Source organism: Camelina sativa, chromosome 1 (genome assembly GCF_000633955.1).
Source record: "Camelina sativa cultivar DH55 chromosome 1, Cs, whole genome shotgun sequence".
Lineage (NCBI taxonomy): Eukaryota > Viridiplantae > Streptophyta > Magnoliopsida > Brassicales > Brassicaceae > Camelina > Camelina sativa.
In genome coordinates this window covers 8,490,652-8,508,701 of record NC_025685.1, presented here as the reverse complement: position 1 = coordinate 8,508,701, position 18,050 = coordinate 8,490,652, and the positions used below count along the sequence as shown (strand labels likewise).

Here is an 18,050-nt window from a genome sequence, read left to right as displayed (position 1 = left end):
CCACCTTAGTCCGAAATTATATCCCCATAGATTCCCTGTGCCCAATATTTCCTTTTTTGATTTAGAAACAACTTATTTACTTTCTGTTTGTTTAATTATTACTTGCTTCACAAACTTCCTCTTTTGTCTTAGCTATATTTGATCTTCATAGTTTCATAGTGCAATTGTTTGGTCTCTGAGGATTCGACCCTGAAGTGCTACGACGACACCACTAGATCGTGGTTGAGTGTGCTTTGGGTTATTGATTTAACTCTAGATCAATTTGGCGCCGTTGCCGGGGACCAAAACGATTGCCTTTGAAATTTTAGAATTGAGTATAGTCTAAGATTTCTTTTTGTTTTTACTAATTATTTTTATTTTCTCTTTTTTGTAGATTAAAAAACAAAAAAAACAAAAAAAACAAAAAAAAAACAAAAAAAAAATGTGAAAACTGTTTTTGGGGCTATGGATTATGATGACTGGCCACAGGAAGAGGAGACCACATTTGATGAAGACATTCTAGATGAGCCTTATGTTGAGCCACCGTTTGATGAGAGTGTTCTTACACCAGATCAAAAAGTTAGGTTGGATGAGCTTTCCATGGAGCATCCAACAACAACAAGGAGGAACTTAGCAGCAATGATCCGGTTGAATCTCATCTCACATCGAGCAGTACTTGAAGGGAGGGAGCCCACTTTCACAGAGATTAGGGAAGCTCATGCTTGCAAAAAGGTAATATATTGGGTTCCACCAAGCCAAATAGAAGGTACATGCGTTTTCACCCTTGAAATTCATGATTTTGAGGATATCCACATGCCATGCATTGAAGATGTGACTTCTAGTTTGGATACTCCATTGTTCATTGATGAATGCTATGATATGATATGTGAGTCTCAACGTCTAGACATTATAAGAGCAGAAAAAATTGCTAGGGATTATCATGAAATATGTTTTGATATTGAATATCATTGTGCTTTGAATGTTCATGATCTCGAGTTTGAATTTTCAATGCCTGATGTATCTAGCTCTCTTCTTGAAGAATCTTACCTAGGGTGTGTTGTTAATATTGATACNTGGTTTGCTAGGTCCAAACGACGGTTTAGGGTTTAGTGAATTCATTGCATAGATAGTTAACGCTACGAAAGTAGGTTAGATTTACAACAATGATTTGAGTTCTAGAACGGTATCTAATGCATCCCATCTAACCACCTTAGTCCGAAATTATATCCCCATAGATTCCCTGTGCCCAATATTTCCTTTTTTGATTTAGAAACAACTTATTTACTTTCTGTTTGTTTAATTATTACTTGCTTCACAAACTTCCTCTTTTGTCTTAGCTATATTTGATCTTCATAGTTTCATAGTGCAATTGTTTGGTCTCTGAGGATTCGACCCTGAAGTGCTACGACGACACCACTAGATCGTGGTTGAGTGTGCTTTGGGTTATTGATTTAACTCTAGATCAATTTGGCGCCGTTGCCGGGGACCAAAACGATTGCCTTTGAAATTTTAGAATTGAGTATAGTCTAAGATTTCTTTTTGTTTTTACTAATTATTTTTATTTTCTCTTTTTTGTAGATTAAAAAACAAAAAAAACAAAAAAAACAAAAAAAAAACAAAAAAAAAATGTGAAAACTGTTTTTGGGGCTATGGATTATGATGACTGGCCACAGGAAGAGGAGACCACATTTGATGAAGACATTCTAGATGAGCCTTATGTTGAGCCACCGTTTGATGAGAGTGTTCTTACACCAGATCAAAAAGTTAGGTTGGATGAGCTTTCCATGGAGCATCCAACAACAACAAGGAGGAACTTAGCAGCAATGATCCGGTTGAATCTCATCTCACATCGAGCAGTACTTGAAGGGAGGGAGCCCACTTTCACAGAGATTAGGGAAGCTCATGCTTGCAAAAAGGTAATATATTGGGTTCCACCAAGCCAAATAGAAGGTACATGCGTTTTCACCCTTGAAATTCATGATTTTGAGGATATCCACATGCCATGCATTGAAGATGTGACTTCTAGTTTGGATACTCCATTGTTCATTGATGAATGCTATGATATGATATGTGAGTCTCAACGTCTAGACATTATAAGAGCAGAAAAAATTGCTAGGGATTATCATGAAATATGTTTTGATATTGAATATCATTGTGCTTTGAATGTTCATGATCTCGAGTTTGAATTTTCAATGCCTGATGTATCTAGCTCTCTTCTTGAAGAATCTTACCTAGGGTGTGTTCTTAATATTGATACAATTTTGCATGAAACAAATGACCCTGAGGTTGATTATATGAATGAGGATATTGTGTTTTATGAAATTAATGGTGATGAAGTTATTTATTTTGTGAAAACCTCGTTTGAACCTGAAATTGACTTTATTTTCCTATTAAATGCATTTGATCCTCATGAGCATCCAACCATCAAGGAATATTTCAAAGTACATGCTACATTTGTAGCAAACTTCCTTGATGTGGATTTTCTCGTTTTGCCATGGATAATTGTGTGTTACTTGACACATATTGTTTATTGCATTAACAAGAGAAGGACTAAAGGTCCATTGGCTCAGCCTTTTGATACTCATGATTAACATTTTGTGTTGAGCGGTCAAGCTATAGACCATAAACAAGCGCTTATGGGAGGCAACCCATGGGGTTTGTGCTGGCTTACCCTTTAATTTTTAATTGTCTTAAGATTTTTGGTTTGTTTTAGGATTTATTATGGTGAAATCACATCCGGTGTTAAGTGTTTTCAGGAACAGGTTCCAAACGCAGAAGATGCGAATTGTTTTGTTGTTCCCGGAGCTTCAAATCGATCGATCCTCCTTACAAATCGATCGATCCCGGTGGTTTTCTGCGGGTGTCTCTAAGTTCAATAATGTTGCAGATCGGTCGATCCCACCCGAGACTGATCGGTCCCCACCCTTGCCAACACCACTCCAACACCAGATGCGAAATCACCGGTTTTTGTTTCTTGTCCTTACTTTTTGTTTTTCATTTTACTTATTTTCTTTGTGGGATTCGTTCTTTTCTTGGTTTTGCTTTCACACCGGGACGGTGTGAAGTAAGTCCGGGGGAGGGATGTCTCCAAGTTACTAATATCGTTTTCTTTGGCTGTTTCTTTTGTTTGAGTCAGTTTGTCGTGTCTAAAAAAAAAAAAACGAAAAAAATTTGGGAAACTATGATCATTTCTAGGAATCTTTTGCTTTGAACTAACACTCTTATGATTACTTTTGTACATCTGATTTGGAATGAAGCTTGGAATGAACATGAGCACTCTCAACACGCCCCAAAAGACACTCGCCAAGGAGAACACTAAGTTGAACCAGAAGTTGTCTCTAGCTTTGACATGACTTCACCGGACTTAATTGCTTACCTTGGGGCTTGGTATACATCGGACAAGACTCCTCCCTCGAGCCTCACGAGATATGCAACTCCTCACAAAGTATGCTTCCCCTCTCTCTTCCCTTCAGTACTCAGTAAAAAAAAAAAAGAGAAAAAGAAGAAGAAAGAAGAAAATGATATAGGTAATAAAAGAAGTGAACCGAGGGTTGTACGTAAACCTGTGCATCTTTCGGAACTCATGGAAACCTGTCCACCAGAAAAGAGCAAAGGATTGATATAAAAAATAAAATGATACCCTAGAAAATTAGGGAGAAATCAATCCTTTGGAAGTGAGAAAAGAGAGAGGAAAGGGAGCATAAGAGGAGGTCTTGGGCGATAAAAGGTTGAAGGAGTCAATTAAGTTCAATGATCGATACTCCCATGGTAAGACCGCACTCTTTTACTAATCTGATGTAGAGAGACAACAATGGGGAGACTGAAGGTTCTCTAAGGCCATGGAGTTCAGAGTAGGGAGTGTTGATCCTAATCATGGGCAGAGTACAGAAAGTAGTTCTTAATTTGATGTGATGAAGAGTGCAAAGAAGAAGTTCCCAAGAATATGTGAGTTTCCACTTTCAAACCTTTTTTTTGTTCTTGAGTTTTTGTCTGTTCTTGCTTGAGGACAAACAAAGATTCAAGTCCGGGGAATTGATGTGTCTACATTTTGTAGGGTTTTAACTATAGTTTTTAGGTTTGTTTTGAGTCTTTTCCTAGGTCCAAGTGTGCTTTTAGAGTCCTTTTAGTCTTTTATTAGTCTTTACAGGTCTTAGGTGACTTTGGAAGGAATCTGAGCGTTTTGGGGATGGAAACATGCATCTGGAGCCAATTGGTTGAAGACTGATCGAGCTAGAAGGCAGATGGAATGAAAGCAGAAAAAAACGTTCTGGATCGATTGATCCTCGCGAGATCGACCAATCTCGTCCTCGACGCAATCTTTCCTTTTTCATTTTAAACCGACTTTTTAGGGATTTATTTTATTATTTAAGCACGGGGCTCGACCCCTAGAAAAAAAACTTTTACTCTACGCCGTTTTTGAGCACTTGTAAACTTTGGGAGAAGATCTCTAATCCTTCTTGACACCTTGGAGAAGATTTCTAAACCCTATTTTCTATTCTTTTGCAATTCAATAATGATTTCTTCATCTTTGATTTGTTGTTTCTGTTTCTCTATGGCTGAGTAGTTTATCTATTGGGTTTTGGGTTTCAAAGGGGTTTATAATGCTCTAACGATGGTGTTTTAGATTTGGGGTTGATCTTGTTTGTTCTTCATCTATAGTTGTTCTTAAAGCCTAAACTAGATTAGCTACCTAGTTTATGATCATAGGTTTAATTCATCGGGGCACCAAAAGTGTTTTGAGTTGCTGGAAAAGAACTTAGGTGAGCAAGGTGGACCTTAGCCAACGAAAGTTGAAGTTGAGGCACCTTGTGAACAGATCGAACTTGAACCTTTATTGCTTGCTTGGTTTGCTAGGTCCAAACGACGGTTTAGGGTTTAGTGAATTCATTGCATAGATAGTTAACGCTGCGAAAGTAGGTTAGCTTTACAACAGTGATTTGAGTTCTAGAACGGTGTCTAATGCATCCCATCTAACCACCTTAGTCCGAAATTATATCCCCATAGATTCCCTGTGCCCAATATTTCCTTTTTTGATTTAGAAACAACTTATTTACTTTCTGTTTGTTTAATTATTACTTGCTTCACAAACTTCCTCTTTTGTCTTAGCTATATTTGATCTTCATAGTTTCATAGTGCAATTGTTTGGTCTCTGAGGATTCGACCCTGAAGTGCTACGACGACACCACTAGATCGTGGTTGAGTGTGCTTTGGGTTATTGATTTAACTCTAGATCACATATTTTTAGTCAACCAAGTAGACACGATCAATCGATGGACCAACTATGTATCTCCACTTATCCTCCTTATCTTCACAGGGATTGCCGATAACAAGTGAAGAGGAAAGAAGTTGTAATGTTGTCTGTACCCAGGCAGACAATGCAGAAGTGCCACCACACATCAACTTGGAGAACGAGGTATTCATGGTGACGTCAAGTTACAGTAATTTTCGCCCTGTCCTTGCTATCTGACGTATGTTCATTGATCATTTTCAGCCTCACAGTCCATGAGGATCACAACTGGAGAGGATGAGTGATCCTGACTTATCAGAGGATGCGGATAATGTGGAGTAGGTAAAGAATCTTCCACGCCGCCTGATGCCTGTATTGTCCATTACGCTTTTATTTGTTTGTCCACCCGAGTGAACTTATGTCCATCGTTTTCTTTCCAGTCTAATCGTACATCAGGATCCCCAATGGAGACCATGTCTGATAATGACCAGTCTGTCGGTGCGGATGTAGTAGAGGTATGATCCATTTCCTCTTCGTTATTTATCCATGCCAATGTGTGCCATCCGAGTTAATATTTGTCCATCCGAGTTTATGTTTGTCCACCCAAAGTAATGTTTGTCCATCCTAGTTGAGTTATATCCTTCTGAGATGAGTTATGTCCTTCTGAGTTGAGTTATGTCCATCTGAGTTGAGTTATGTCCATCTGAGTTGAGTTATGTCCATCCGCACAAACTGAATGTTATTTCCTTGTTAGCCTCATCGTTCATCAGGATCTCAATTGGAGGGCACAACTGCTACTGACATTTCTTACGATGCTGCTCATAATGTATCCCTTGATGAGTCGGTGAATGATAAACGTGATTCAAGGATGGAGGTATGATTTATATCTTGTCCATTTTTATGCTTTTTCCCCCATGTCCATCCACATTGGTTGCTTAAGTATACCAATGTCCATTGTTCAGGTTACTGAGAAAATAAATAGAAAACGAAGTAACCCTACGATTGATCCATGTCAAACACCACTCCCAAGGAAAAGAACGAGGACAGCCCCTAGGCGCTATGGTCAGTGTTCCACTTCTCAGGCTAAGAAACCACCTTCCGATAGCTCTGAAGACGATAGTTTTATGCTTCTGAAAGCCGTAAGTCGTTCACTCGAGAGAAAGTTCATGGCACAGCTAAAAGCATATTGGAAAAAGTTTGTTACTAACGTTTCCTTACACTCTATTTTTTTTGCCTTGTTAAATATTATGGGCACTTTTTAACGAGAATTGTCTAATTGATGTTCACATCTTTATCTGGGAGTACATTATTGATGGCATCGCTGTCAAGAATAGTTTATTTACCGAGATCTATACGCCACAACACTGGGTGGACACTCCGGTAAGTGCATTATACTATCCTACCGACCAGCCGAAGTCCACTGTTGAAAAGATATTACTTTGACTCGACTTGTCCACCCTCGTTTTGTAGCACATGGAAGCGATGCTTAGCCTTTTGTGGAGGCGTTATTGGGATAAATTGCGCCAAAACAGGATAGCTATTCTTGACACATGGTTCTCTCACATGCTAACCACCGAGTTAGGGAGTTATCAGCAATCGAAGCACAAATCTACCTTTGCCTGGAACAACATCATTAAAAACTACGTCCGAGGTAATGTCCACAACCGGTCCACCAACCTTGCATGGTACGCCGATGTAGAAACTGTTTATTTGCCTATGAATTGGGGAAAACGCCACTGGGTCGCACTTGTTATTCGCTTGAGGATGGCTCATATCTTGATCCTTGATCCGTTAATAGTCAACAACGCCCCAAAGAAGGTTCCCCGTCTCATGAGACCTATCATCGACCTGCTCCCACTGGTCATTAAGGCGTTCGTTGATCCTGCATCAGTTGGGGGTGCTTTTCCTAACGTGTTTAGCTGCGAAAGATTGGAGAATGTTTACTAGAATGACAGGACCGGTGACTGTGGTCCCCTTGTCGTTAAGTATATATAGCTCCATTCGCAAAAAGTAACTTGTGATGGACTAACAGAATCTTTGGTTGACCAACTACGTATGTCCTACGCTGTTGATGTCAACCAATAATTTGTTGTCTCCCTAAGGAACTGAACTTCTTATGTCTTCTCTCGAATTTTTGTTCCTTTGTCCTATATTGAACCACTTGTGTACTTCGTTTTGGTCTGTACTACTTTTTCTCCTTTAAACAACGGTTATAAGAGTCGACCTTATTTAATTCTGATTAGACAAGTTGTCTGCCCACTCTAGCTTTATCTACACAAGTCCTTTAAAAGTCTATAGAACTTAAACACGTATACCCTGCCAGTCTTTCCATACTTGCTACAGTGGGGTGTCAATCAATCAAGCCTTTGTTTCGTGTTTACAGAGCAAACACTGTCATTACCACCAAAGTCAAACGATAAAACCCATTGTGGGCCACCACATACAACTTCCCTGTTGTGTTCACACCAATATATTCCACCACTGCTGCTTGTATGTTATTATTCACCTAATGGGGCAGTATAGCTACTCTCAACCATCTTCTTCATCCGCATCCTCTCACAATGAGGCCGTCTACGGCACGTCTCCGTCCTCTAATTTTGATTCATCCGCAACTTCAATCTTTTCTCGTCGTTATGGAGATCCAACATACGGCCTCCCTAGGAAGTGCATTTGTGGTAGTCATCTAAAAATTGGCACCAGATTCGAAGAGCCAGGTATTGGGCGTATGTTCTACGAGTGTAAGAGAAGTGGGGTAAGTCCTTTACACTTCAGATCATCTCTTATTATATCATCTCCTTACACTTCACTACCCTAACCAACATCATCCTTTAATTCTCATAGACTAGAGGTGGTCATTTCAGCAAGAAGGGGAACGATGACCAAATGATGCGGTACCTCACCTATACCGAAGAAGGGGAACGATGTGACCCCCGTACTGTGTTGAAGCGTCTTAACGCAACTGATGAACAAATCCATAACCTTCAGGAGATTGTCGTTGATTTAGGCGCCGACTATACTGATTTGCGGGGATTTGTGAAGGAATTCCAACCCCCTCAACCACCCCCAAGAAATTAACACTTTAAGTTTGCTGTTATCTTGTCTACTATTCTCGCACTCATCTCTTTCATCGTCGCAATTGGCACGTCCATCAACTACTACCGCGGGTGATTTATGTATGACGTTCCGATGGACTACCCACCCGTTTGTAGTAAAATTTTTATTATGTCCACCAATCTTTTATAATGTCTATCTACTGTTTGTTATGTTCATATTCAGTTTAATTCCTCTGGCGTGCGTTTGTTTTACTTGATCTCTGCTTTCAAGACTCAATATACTGTTTTTGTTTCAACCCTATCTTTTGTGATTGTTCATTAACTTCTGTCTCTCTATAAAATACACTGATGGACAATATGCACCTTTTTTTAAGTGATAGACCTTTTACTATTTCTGTCTACCCATGTTTAAAAGATTCCATTTTCCTCAGTTGCAGTTTTAAAAGCACATTAAACCTAACTATTGGCCTCCACCTTTTCCAAAATACTACGACAATATTATAAGAAGAGAAGAACATGTATTTTACATCAATGGAGGTTATAGGGTTCCTCATTTCGTACACATCCAACAAACAACAAAAACAAATCACGAAAAATGTTTACCAAGAGTAGACATTACCCCCAATTTGTTGTCTACCATACTTTATGGGCAGACAACTCCAAAAGCCACACGAGTTTCTGGTCCTTTCCTTCATATTATATGACAACAGGAGTCCCAATGTCTCTTCCTCATTTCTTGCATATCCAAAAAACACAAAAAACCTTTCACGATATATGTCTACCATGAGTAGACACAGGAACTTATGTTCCTTGTATTCATATTAGCTGAGAACAGGTTTTCCTGTTATGTCCCACCCGGAAGCATCTTCCACACTTGCTAGGTGTCTTTCGCTTCTTCCGCTAATAACAATAAAATACCAGTATTAGGTCACTTATACATTCATACATATTGAGATATCACTGCAAAAAAACTCTACAGACCTACTTTATGTTTTTCCCCCTGCGAAGGTATCCTTTTTTTCTTCGGCCTCCTACCCCCTCGTTTTGTTTTTGGTGCCTCAGCAGCTTCTTCATGTACAGCCTCTAGGATGTCGATGTCCCTTTCTTTTGGCAAGGGCATTATGACTTCTTCATACTTTTTCCTCCACGGACCAACAAAGTAGCATTCATCAATCAGAGAATATATATCGATTTGAAGTACTCCACGGGCAGCCAAAGCGTGACAATAGGGCACCTTAAGAACATCAAACACCCGACAAGTGCATGTTTTTTTCTCCAAGCCCATTGTAAAAACGATACCTCTACCATCATTAACTTGATAAATCCACTGACTAGCTGATAGAACACGACAGTCGACAACATCTTTCAGGTGATCTATCAGGATTTCTTCTATTTCCGGTGTGCATCTGGTTTTTGCTTTATTTGCCTTTGTCCTCCGGCAATAAAACCACCTCATCAACATTGCCCTGATAAACTCGACCATAGACACAATAGGGTAATCTACAGCAGTTTGCATCGCTGCATTCAATGACTCTGAGATGTTGCTACTCATTATGTTGCAACGATCTCCGGGGAAGTGGGAGAGTGTCCAATGTGGCAGTCCAATCTCTGTGAGATACGTAATGCAAGCTGGTTTCCGATTTTCTATTTCCCTCCACCAATACCGGAAATCTCCTACTGTGTATGCCCTCACAGCTTTAGATACCACAGTTGCCAAACCTTCACAATGAAAATTGTGCTTCACGTTTCTAAATAGATGGACAGAACATGCCCCATGCTGGACCATTGGATACACCCTACGTAATGCTGCATATATTGATGCATGTCTGTCTGAGACGAAAACTAGGGCTTCATCATCTGGTACAAACTACTTTAGATTCTCAAAGAACCACACCCATCCCCCTTCATTTTCCCCATCGACTACGCCAAATGCCAATGGGAAAATTTGCATATTACCATCTTGTCCACTAGCTGCAACCAAGCACCCTTTATACTTCCCTTTCATTGCTGTGCCATCTATTACAATGACCTTCCTCAAATATTGATATCCTGCAATGGAAGCTCCCAATGCAAAAAACAGATACTTGAACAAAGCTTTCCCTTTCTTGTCCACCGATTTGTGCATTGGAGTAATGGTCCCTGGGTTAGTTGACTTCAGTAGGTGTAAATATGTAGACAGGAACCGATAACTCTCCTCCTCGTTTCCTCGCGCCGCTGCAATTGCGAGCTCTTTAGCGTTCCATGCCTTCGTGTAAGAAATTGGTACGTGTAATTCAGATAAAACAATATCAGGGAGCTCGCACGCTCTTGGTCCCTTCTTGCCATTTGCAACTTTTGCCTGTAAGAGATCTGCCAATATTTTCGCCGTCGCTTTCTCTCCATACTTCGACCTGGCACCCACATCACATGTATGCTTCAATGTCAATGTCTTTGTCTCCAAGTTTTCAGAATTTGCATGGGTTGTTGCATATATTCTCCACCCGCAGTTCTTGTCTACGCAACTGGCTATAACTCTTCCTAGATCTGATTTCGAAATCCAAAAACTGAACAACCTAGTCATTGCATACAATGATAGCATCTTATGCATCTCTTTTTTGTTTGCAAATATACGTCCAACATACAATGCATCGGTTGCCATTTTCAGATCCATGTTCCTTTCTTCGTTGGGAGCTCCCCGGACATTGTCATGCACGGGAGGAGCATCATTGATAAGGTGAGGATCGTTTGCTCTTATAACTGCTTTGTTGCTACGCATACACGACATCTGTTTGTTTCCTCCCTCGACCATGACCAATCCATCATCCATTTCATCTGCTACTCTGCCAATAGGCCCCAACGTTTGTTCTGTCACGTTGTCTCGCACTGGTGGTGCATCCTCCAATATTGATGGATTGTATGGCACTACCGCTAGCCCTCGGTTATCATCACCTACAACGTCCTCCTCAGGTAACTGATCGTCTAGCTCTATGCGAAGTCCAAAACCAATGGGTTCCATTGGCCTCTCCACAATCCCATTATACGGATCCCAATCAAGCGGGTACTCCCTGTTAATCCGTTCACTCCACTCGTCAAAATTATAGTCGGGCTCATCGTCTACCCTATCTGCTCCACCCTCCCCCTCTCCTCCAATTACAGTGTCTGACCTTACATTTCCGTCTGCCACAATTTCCGCTCTTGTGGCAGCCACCTCTACACTATCAACTGCTGTTATAGAACTGATTTTCATCTTCTCATGTAAAGTGGAAGACTCGTTCGGGTTCCCGTTATGTTTACACCCGATGGACATAATAACTTCACGCCCTGTAGACACCATGTTCTCTACTGTTTTTTGTCCACACATGATAGACATTTCATGTTGTCCTTCATCAGGATCAAACCCAACATTATCTGGCTCATCGTCTACCCTCTCTGATCCACCCTCCCCCTCTCCTCCGATTACACTATCAACTGTTGTAATAGAGCTGACCTTCATCTTTTTTCTAGGATGACCATGCTTTTCCAATCCTTTCCTCTTCACATTCTTCCCACCTAAGTGGACCATCATCTCGCACCCCTTCTCTCGTACCTTCTGTAGTCGGTGGCCTTCTTCAACATTCCTCAAATACTCTATAAAAACTTCGTCTTCCTCATCGTCCAAATTTACACCTTCCCCAGCAAGCCTCATAATTCCATGCACATTGCTCTGCTCATGTAAAATGGACAAAATGTTCGGCTTTTCGTTATGTTTACCCCCGATTGACAGACTATCTTCGGGCCCTGAAGACAATATTGTTCTCTACTGTTTTTTTGTCCACACTTGATAGACATTTCATGTTGTCCTTCATCAGTATCAACCCCAATATTGTTCTCTTCTTCCATGGACAACCTATTTTGTCCTCCTCCTAAATACATCCCCTTAGCTTTGTCTAACAAAACGTACAAATACAGGCCCTCACCCTCTTCATTCTTTGCTTTAAACTGCTCAAACTCAACTTCACTACCTACTGAAACAGGGGGCATCTTACCTTGTGTGAACGCATTGTTTCTCCTGGGTGCCAGAAGCTTAACTCTATATTGCTTTCTTCAGGTTTTAACCCCAACAGCTCTACTATCTTCTCCTTCACCACGTCCAAAGTTGTCTCCCTCCCGATAGACAAAAATCTGGCCATTTGCCCATGACGGACAACAAACTTCCACACCCCCATTTCAGTACATGACCACTCACCCACAAGTAGGCATGTCCTCCCGTCCATCTGCATCATCAACATTTAACACATTTAAGACTCACACCAACATTGTCTCCTACCAAGAACATTCTCTCGCAGACCAAAATAAATGCAATGTCAAAGTACATGTTTCATTGTATTAAATGTAGAGACATACCTCCACTTCGACCACCACAATTTACTCTTCCTTCGTCGAGAATCTCTTTCTTCAGATCTGTTTTTTCTTACCCACACCCAAAGCCTTCATTAACTTTAATTAATCCTTTTTTTAGCCCATAAACAACCGATTGACCAAACGGCGCTGCCATTAATGCATGTCCAATCGCCATTAATAGCGAGAAAAACTTCAAATGTTTTTCGCTTTCCATTCTCGCGCCCAGAGAATTATCTATTGCTAAAGCTAAAGTTACTTTCGTCATCTTACATCTCTCCCTTTAATCGAAAATGGCATTCTTCATAAGAAAATGGAAAAGTGGCATTCTTAACAATTTTTTTGAGGAAAGTGGCATATCTCGCCAAATTCCCTTTAATCAATCTATAAACATACAAAATGAACTTGTAAAAAAATGTGGTAGAAGCAAATAAAATGTGAATCAGCTTAAACTTAAAAGAACTAACACCAAGGTAAGCTACCTTCAACTGTCTTTCCTTTATTGCAGAGAACATTTCCTCTTCTCTCTTTAGCATTTCCAACAGATCAATGTAAGCTCTATAGACCAAGAACAAGAAAGAGTTGGCAAAGAGATCGCAGAACAATGTAAGGGCTTGCCATTAGCAGCAACATTTATCGCAACTCATCTCCAATCCAAGCCAGATCTCAGTGAATGGGAAGTTGTATCAAGCAATTTCTTACACTACACTACCGATGTCCTTGAAGTTCTAAGGCGGAGCTATGATTCTCTCCCTTGTCACCTTAAGCGATGTTTTGCATTCTGCTCCATATTCCCAACGGGTTACGAGGTTGATAGGAAGAACTTGGTGCTTCTATGGATGGCAGTTGACCTCTTATACCAACCCGGGATCGGGAGCAACCAAAGATTGGAAGACATTGGTAACAAGTACCTCGATGATTTAGTTGCTAGATCTTTTCTCCAGTCAGTGGACTCTAAGAAAAGGTTTACAATGCACGATCTCATGAATGATTTAGCTAAAACTGTTGCAGTAGATTTTTGCTACAGACTGGAAGATGAGAGTTTAGTGCAGCAGATACCAAAGAGGGTCCGACATATATCCTTTCACATGCTTGTATAGCTCAGGAGGTGGTAATCTAATAGCGTCAAGCATTTTGGTCTTTCCATGTTTCTTTGCTAAAGCTTCAATAGCAATGCATGTAGCCTGTACAGCTTCCTGGTAAAAATTTGAAAAAATGTCACACATTCAGTACCTAATCTAGATCTTTCAAAATTGTCATAACCACAATTGAAAAATCGAAATACCTGTCCAAGTTTAACAGCTTGGAGCAGCATCTCCTCAGGAAGAAATTACTGTATCCCTACAATCCCAGATTTTGCAATGAGCAAGGGCTGAGTCAAGATAAAGCAGAACAAGATGAAATGTGCAAATGTTGCAAACTCAGGTAAAGATTAGAGTTGGCACCTCTATTGTTAAAATTGCAGTGTCTGTTCCAGATAGAAACAAATCTAGTTGTGATTCTTCCATCTCCTTCACGGTTGGATTGACGATAAATTCGCCTCCAATAAGACCAACCCGAACTCCTGCAACCGCTTTTGCATTTGGTACTTCTGAAAGAGCTCTGCGGTATTCATTCAGTACAAAACCATGTCAACGTCCCCAAGATACAAAAAACTTCACTCATATGAGAACGGAAACTAGATGACCCTACATACACAGCAATTCCAGCAGATGTAACAGCTAAAGCATCAGGTGCGTGGAATCCATCGTAGCTCAAAACCTGAATCAAGGAAACGAATACAATCATCATATACATGTTTAAGTAATTATAAAGATGCAAGTCATTTCATGAAAAAAGTACAATAGTAGTAGGCACACAACACAACAAATGCCATCTTACAGAGACAAAAGAAAGCGCATGTCAAAAGGTATTCTGTTTCAACCAAAGAGAGGCAAAACAGATAACATGAGTAAAGACCAACAGATGAGGAAGACATCAAAAGAGACAATCCTAACTTCCCAAACAACCCCATCCAAAAAGTACTTCAATAGTTTTAAAAAGAAGGCCTACAAAGAAATCCATGGAGAAGGACCTTACCCAGGATAATATCTGAGTTTCATTGTAGAAACCTTTGGGCATAGTGGGGCGTATAGGTCTATCGATCAACCTACAAATCAGAACCTGCATAAACATCAAATGTTTAGAACATGTTAAGAAAGATGGAGAAATAAAAGTAACCCAACAACATTGTTTAGCATAAGTAAGTACCTCATGATCTTTGGTTCTCCCTTCTCGCTTGAAAAATCCACCACTGTACCATAAAAAGTTCCATCATCATTTAGGCTATGATCTAGTTTTCTTGTAGCAAGAGGCTCCAAAATAGCAAAGGATTGAAAAAACGTGTACCTAGTTCGACCTACAGCTGAGAAACGCTCCTGATAGTGAACATAAAGGGGAAGCAAAATCTGATGGGAACATCAGCAAGACAAACGGTTGTGTAGACAATCTACAATGAAAAAGTGAACATTAGTAAAAATTAGATGTGAAACACCCATCACAGCTACCTCATATAACAGACTAAGTTAGAGAATAAACAAGTAAATAGACACGCTAAATTCGAAGACGAAGAAGCACACTTACAGTTTCTCCATCTGTCACCGTTACAGCAGAGCTTGCCTGTCTCCCCATAAGACCAGTCTCTACTAAAATCTGGATAGTAAAGAAACTAACAAAGGTCAGGACATACATCCTTAAAGCTTCTCTCTACTATAGAAGATAAGGAACTCAAATCCTAGGCGCAAAACATGCTCATTAACCACACCAATTAAACCAAGTCTATCACTTTACAAAACAAATCATCTCCCAAAACCAAAGTTCAAAGCAAAAGACTACAGCTTTAATAAATAAAATTGCTTGAAGCTTCTCTCTACTACTATAAAAGATAAGGGAGACTCAAATCCTAGGCGCAAAACATGCTCATTATAACCACACCAAGTCTATCATACAAATCATCTCCGAATCCAAAGTTCAAAGCTTTTATGAATAAAATTACCTCTCTATTGCCGAAGGGGATTTGGACAGAAACGTGGTTAGGAAAAGGCAAAGCCCCATCGCCGACAGAGTCAGCTTCTTCGGTAGCATCTGGTCTAACTAGAGCTCTGACACTGAATTTAGAGAAGAGAAGAGAGACCATGAGTAAGTAGTAATGTTCTAACTAGAGCTCTAACTACTTACTTCCTAGACCAGACTACTTACTTCCTGTACAATGACCATGAGGAAGTAAGTAGTCATTGTTTTGCCTTTCTGAATCTTCTCTTATATTGCTTTGGAGAAATTACGGTTGGTGCTTCATTCTTTCTGAATCTTCTATTATTCTTTGGTGCTGCAAACAAGTTTGAATAACAGAAGAACAATTGTATTTGTATATATGAAGCCTAACACACAATTTTAAAATAACCAAATCTTTGGAAAGTGGTCTCAAAAGCCTGTGGAGAAGAGAGAAAGAGAGAGAACCTGGTAGGCCAAGAAATCACACTTGTTCATAGCTAGGGTCCTTTTTAAGTAAAAAAGAAAAAAGAGCTAGGTCATGTTTTCTTTTGCTGTTTCGATCACTCGCTCTTTAATCTGAAGACTGTATTGGTATAATTACCTCATTGATCCCAAATCTAGGGGCAAAGTAGCGGCTACAGAAATCAAATGTAGAACCTGGAGAAGCAGCGGCAGTCACCGTCATTCCTTCACAAGGGCATTTCGATATCTCATCTAGTCTTGGCTGCAACTCAACGACTGACTCCCAAGATGAAAGCACAACCTGCAATGAATCTGAGAGTTAGCTCAATGGGCGCCATAGCGAGAGTAGAAAGACATATACTGAAAATATATGTATATATTACGATACGAGGATGTCTTTCTCTCTGTGGCTTTAACAGAAGAACAATTGCTTCTTGAACATGAAACTCATTCAATGTAAGAAACATACAACCGATCATTCAAACTAAAAAGACATGAGTATGTATGATTACTAAGCAGAACAACTAGGAAGTTAATCTTAGCCTGCTTCGATCTATCTATACTCAAACCTCAATTATAAGCGTTTATTTATCCAACAAAATCCTTCTAAGATTGTTAACTCTTTTCCCACATATGTACAATTCCATTCATCGATCAAACTAAGATAGGAACCCAAAATCACCAACATAAAAGAAGGAGATACGAACCTCGTAACAAAGTTAACTTCAAACCAATCAAGGTTCGGATACAAATTCTTAGCCTTGTCAACGCATATCTTCGCTCCTCGTTAGATTCCACTGTGGTTATATTTCTCTACTAGAGAGCAAATCAGAGAAACAAACAAGATTCTCTGTAAACATTCCCAAACAAAATTCAGAGGTTCTTCTTCTTCTTCTTCTTCTTCTTCTTCTTCTTCTTCTTCTTCTTCTTCTTCACTTTCTTCATCTTCATCATCACTCCTTCCCATCCTTTTAACAGGCCAATCAACATCAGAAATAATTTTTTTTTTATCAAAGAACATCAGAAACAATCTATACTTCTAAATTATAGCTAAGTCAATGAAAATAGATATTTCTAAGTACGCTGTTATCAATCCCAAATCAATGCAGAACTCTAGAATGAACTAATCATAAATGGAAAAAGAGATAGATATATATCGCCAGGTTGTGTTAGTAATTGGCTGGGGAAACTTTGAAAAGGCATTGAGCTTCTTTTCAACATACTCGAACGCAGATACTAAGCTATGGAAATTCCAGTTAGGCTCAGGATCAATACTAATCCCATCAACGTTCTTTGGACAAGGAGGTTCCAAAACTACTCCCCTGCAGAAAGAAAAATTTACATAAAACAACAAGCAACCAATTGTTGACAAACCACTTATGGGAAGCATCATGGAGCTCCTCTGCAATTAAGAGAAAGAGAGAGAGAGAGACAAAGACAAAAAAAACTTATCTCACATAGTCACATACATGTCGGCATTTCTTCAGCTAGCGCCGGTGACCGGTCTTCACTTCCAATAGCAATTTGCGTCATTCCTTGACAAGTTCGCATAGACCTTTACTCACGATAACTTAAGATTCATCAGATTCATTTAGAAATCGAGTAAAACTGAAACTTGGTGGAAGGAGACAAAAAGAAATTTCGGACTATCCGCATCCCCCGCGGTCATGAGCGGACAAAATCCGTTTGACCCGCAAACCAAAGGGGTTGAGTCCGCGAGACTCGCCAATTTTTGGGCATGAAATTAAAGGCCCAAGCCCGATCCTCTATGATACTTAACGGGCCATGCCCGCGGGCTTTAGGCCCAATTGATACCTCTATGTGTGTGAGAGAGAGTTTTCCAGGCGTCGCGGTTTCCGGTTTTGAACCAAACCAGTTTTTTAATTACCCAATTGATATTTGCAGAACCAAATAGTCTATACCGAATATTTAGGTCTGATTTA

The 18,050-nt window shown here is 39.9% G+C and overlaps 1 protein-coding gene across 7 annotated transcripts; it reads right to left on the bottom strand.

Annotated features, from left to right (window-relative positions):
- LOC104783760 (polyribonucleotide nucleotidyltransferase 1, chloroplastic-like) lies at positions 12,898–17,750 on the bottom strand. 7 transcript variants are annotated; one of them, XR_767238.2, is made up of 15 exons: positions 17,565–17,749; positions 16,815–17,429; positions 16,247–16,408; positions 16,111–16,150; positions 15,853–15,979; positions 15,650–15,761; positions 15,238–15,306; positions 15,004–15,103; positions 14,866–14,908; positions 14,695–14,778; positions 14,312–14,376; positions 14,061–14,217; positions 13,901–13,956; positions 13,675–13,811; positions 12,898–13,569 (listed from the first exon to the last, which is right to left on the bottom strand). XR_767238.2 is itself a non-coding variant. In XM_010508877.1 (10 exons), the coding sequence occupies exons 6-10, from the start codon at positions 14,734–14,736 to the stop codon at positions 13,772–13,774; spliced, it is 360 nt and encodes a 119-aa protein (XP_010507179.1). In that variant the 5' UTR covers positions 14,737–14,778; positions 14,866–14,908; positions 15,004–15,103; positions 15,238–15,306; positions 15,650–15,761; positions 15,853–16,104; the 3' UTR covers positions 12,898–13,771. The 7 variants fall into 7 exon arrangements, 1 of the variants encoding a protein (XP_010507179.1); XR_767235.2 differs by having other exon boundaries at positions 12,898–13,811; positions 16,815–17,075; positions 17,331–17,429; positions 17,565–17,747; XR_767237.2 differs by having other exon boundaries at positions 12,898–13,811; positions 14,308–14,376; positions 17,565–17,750.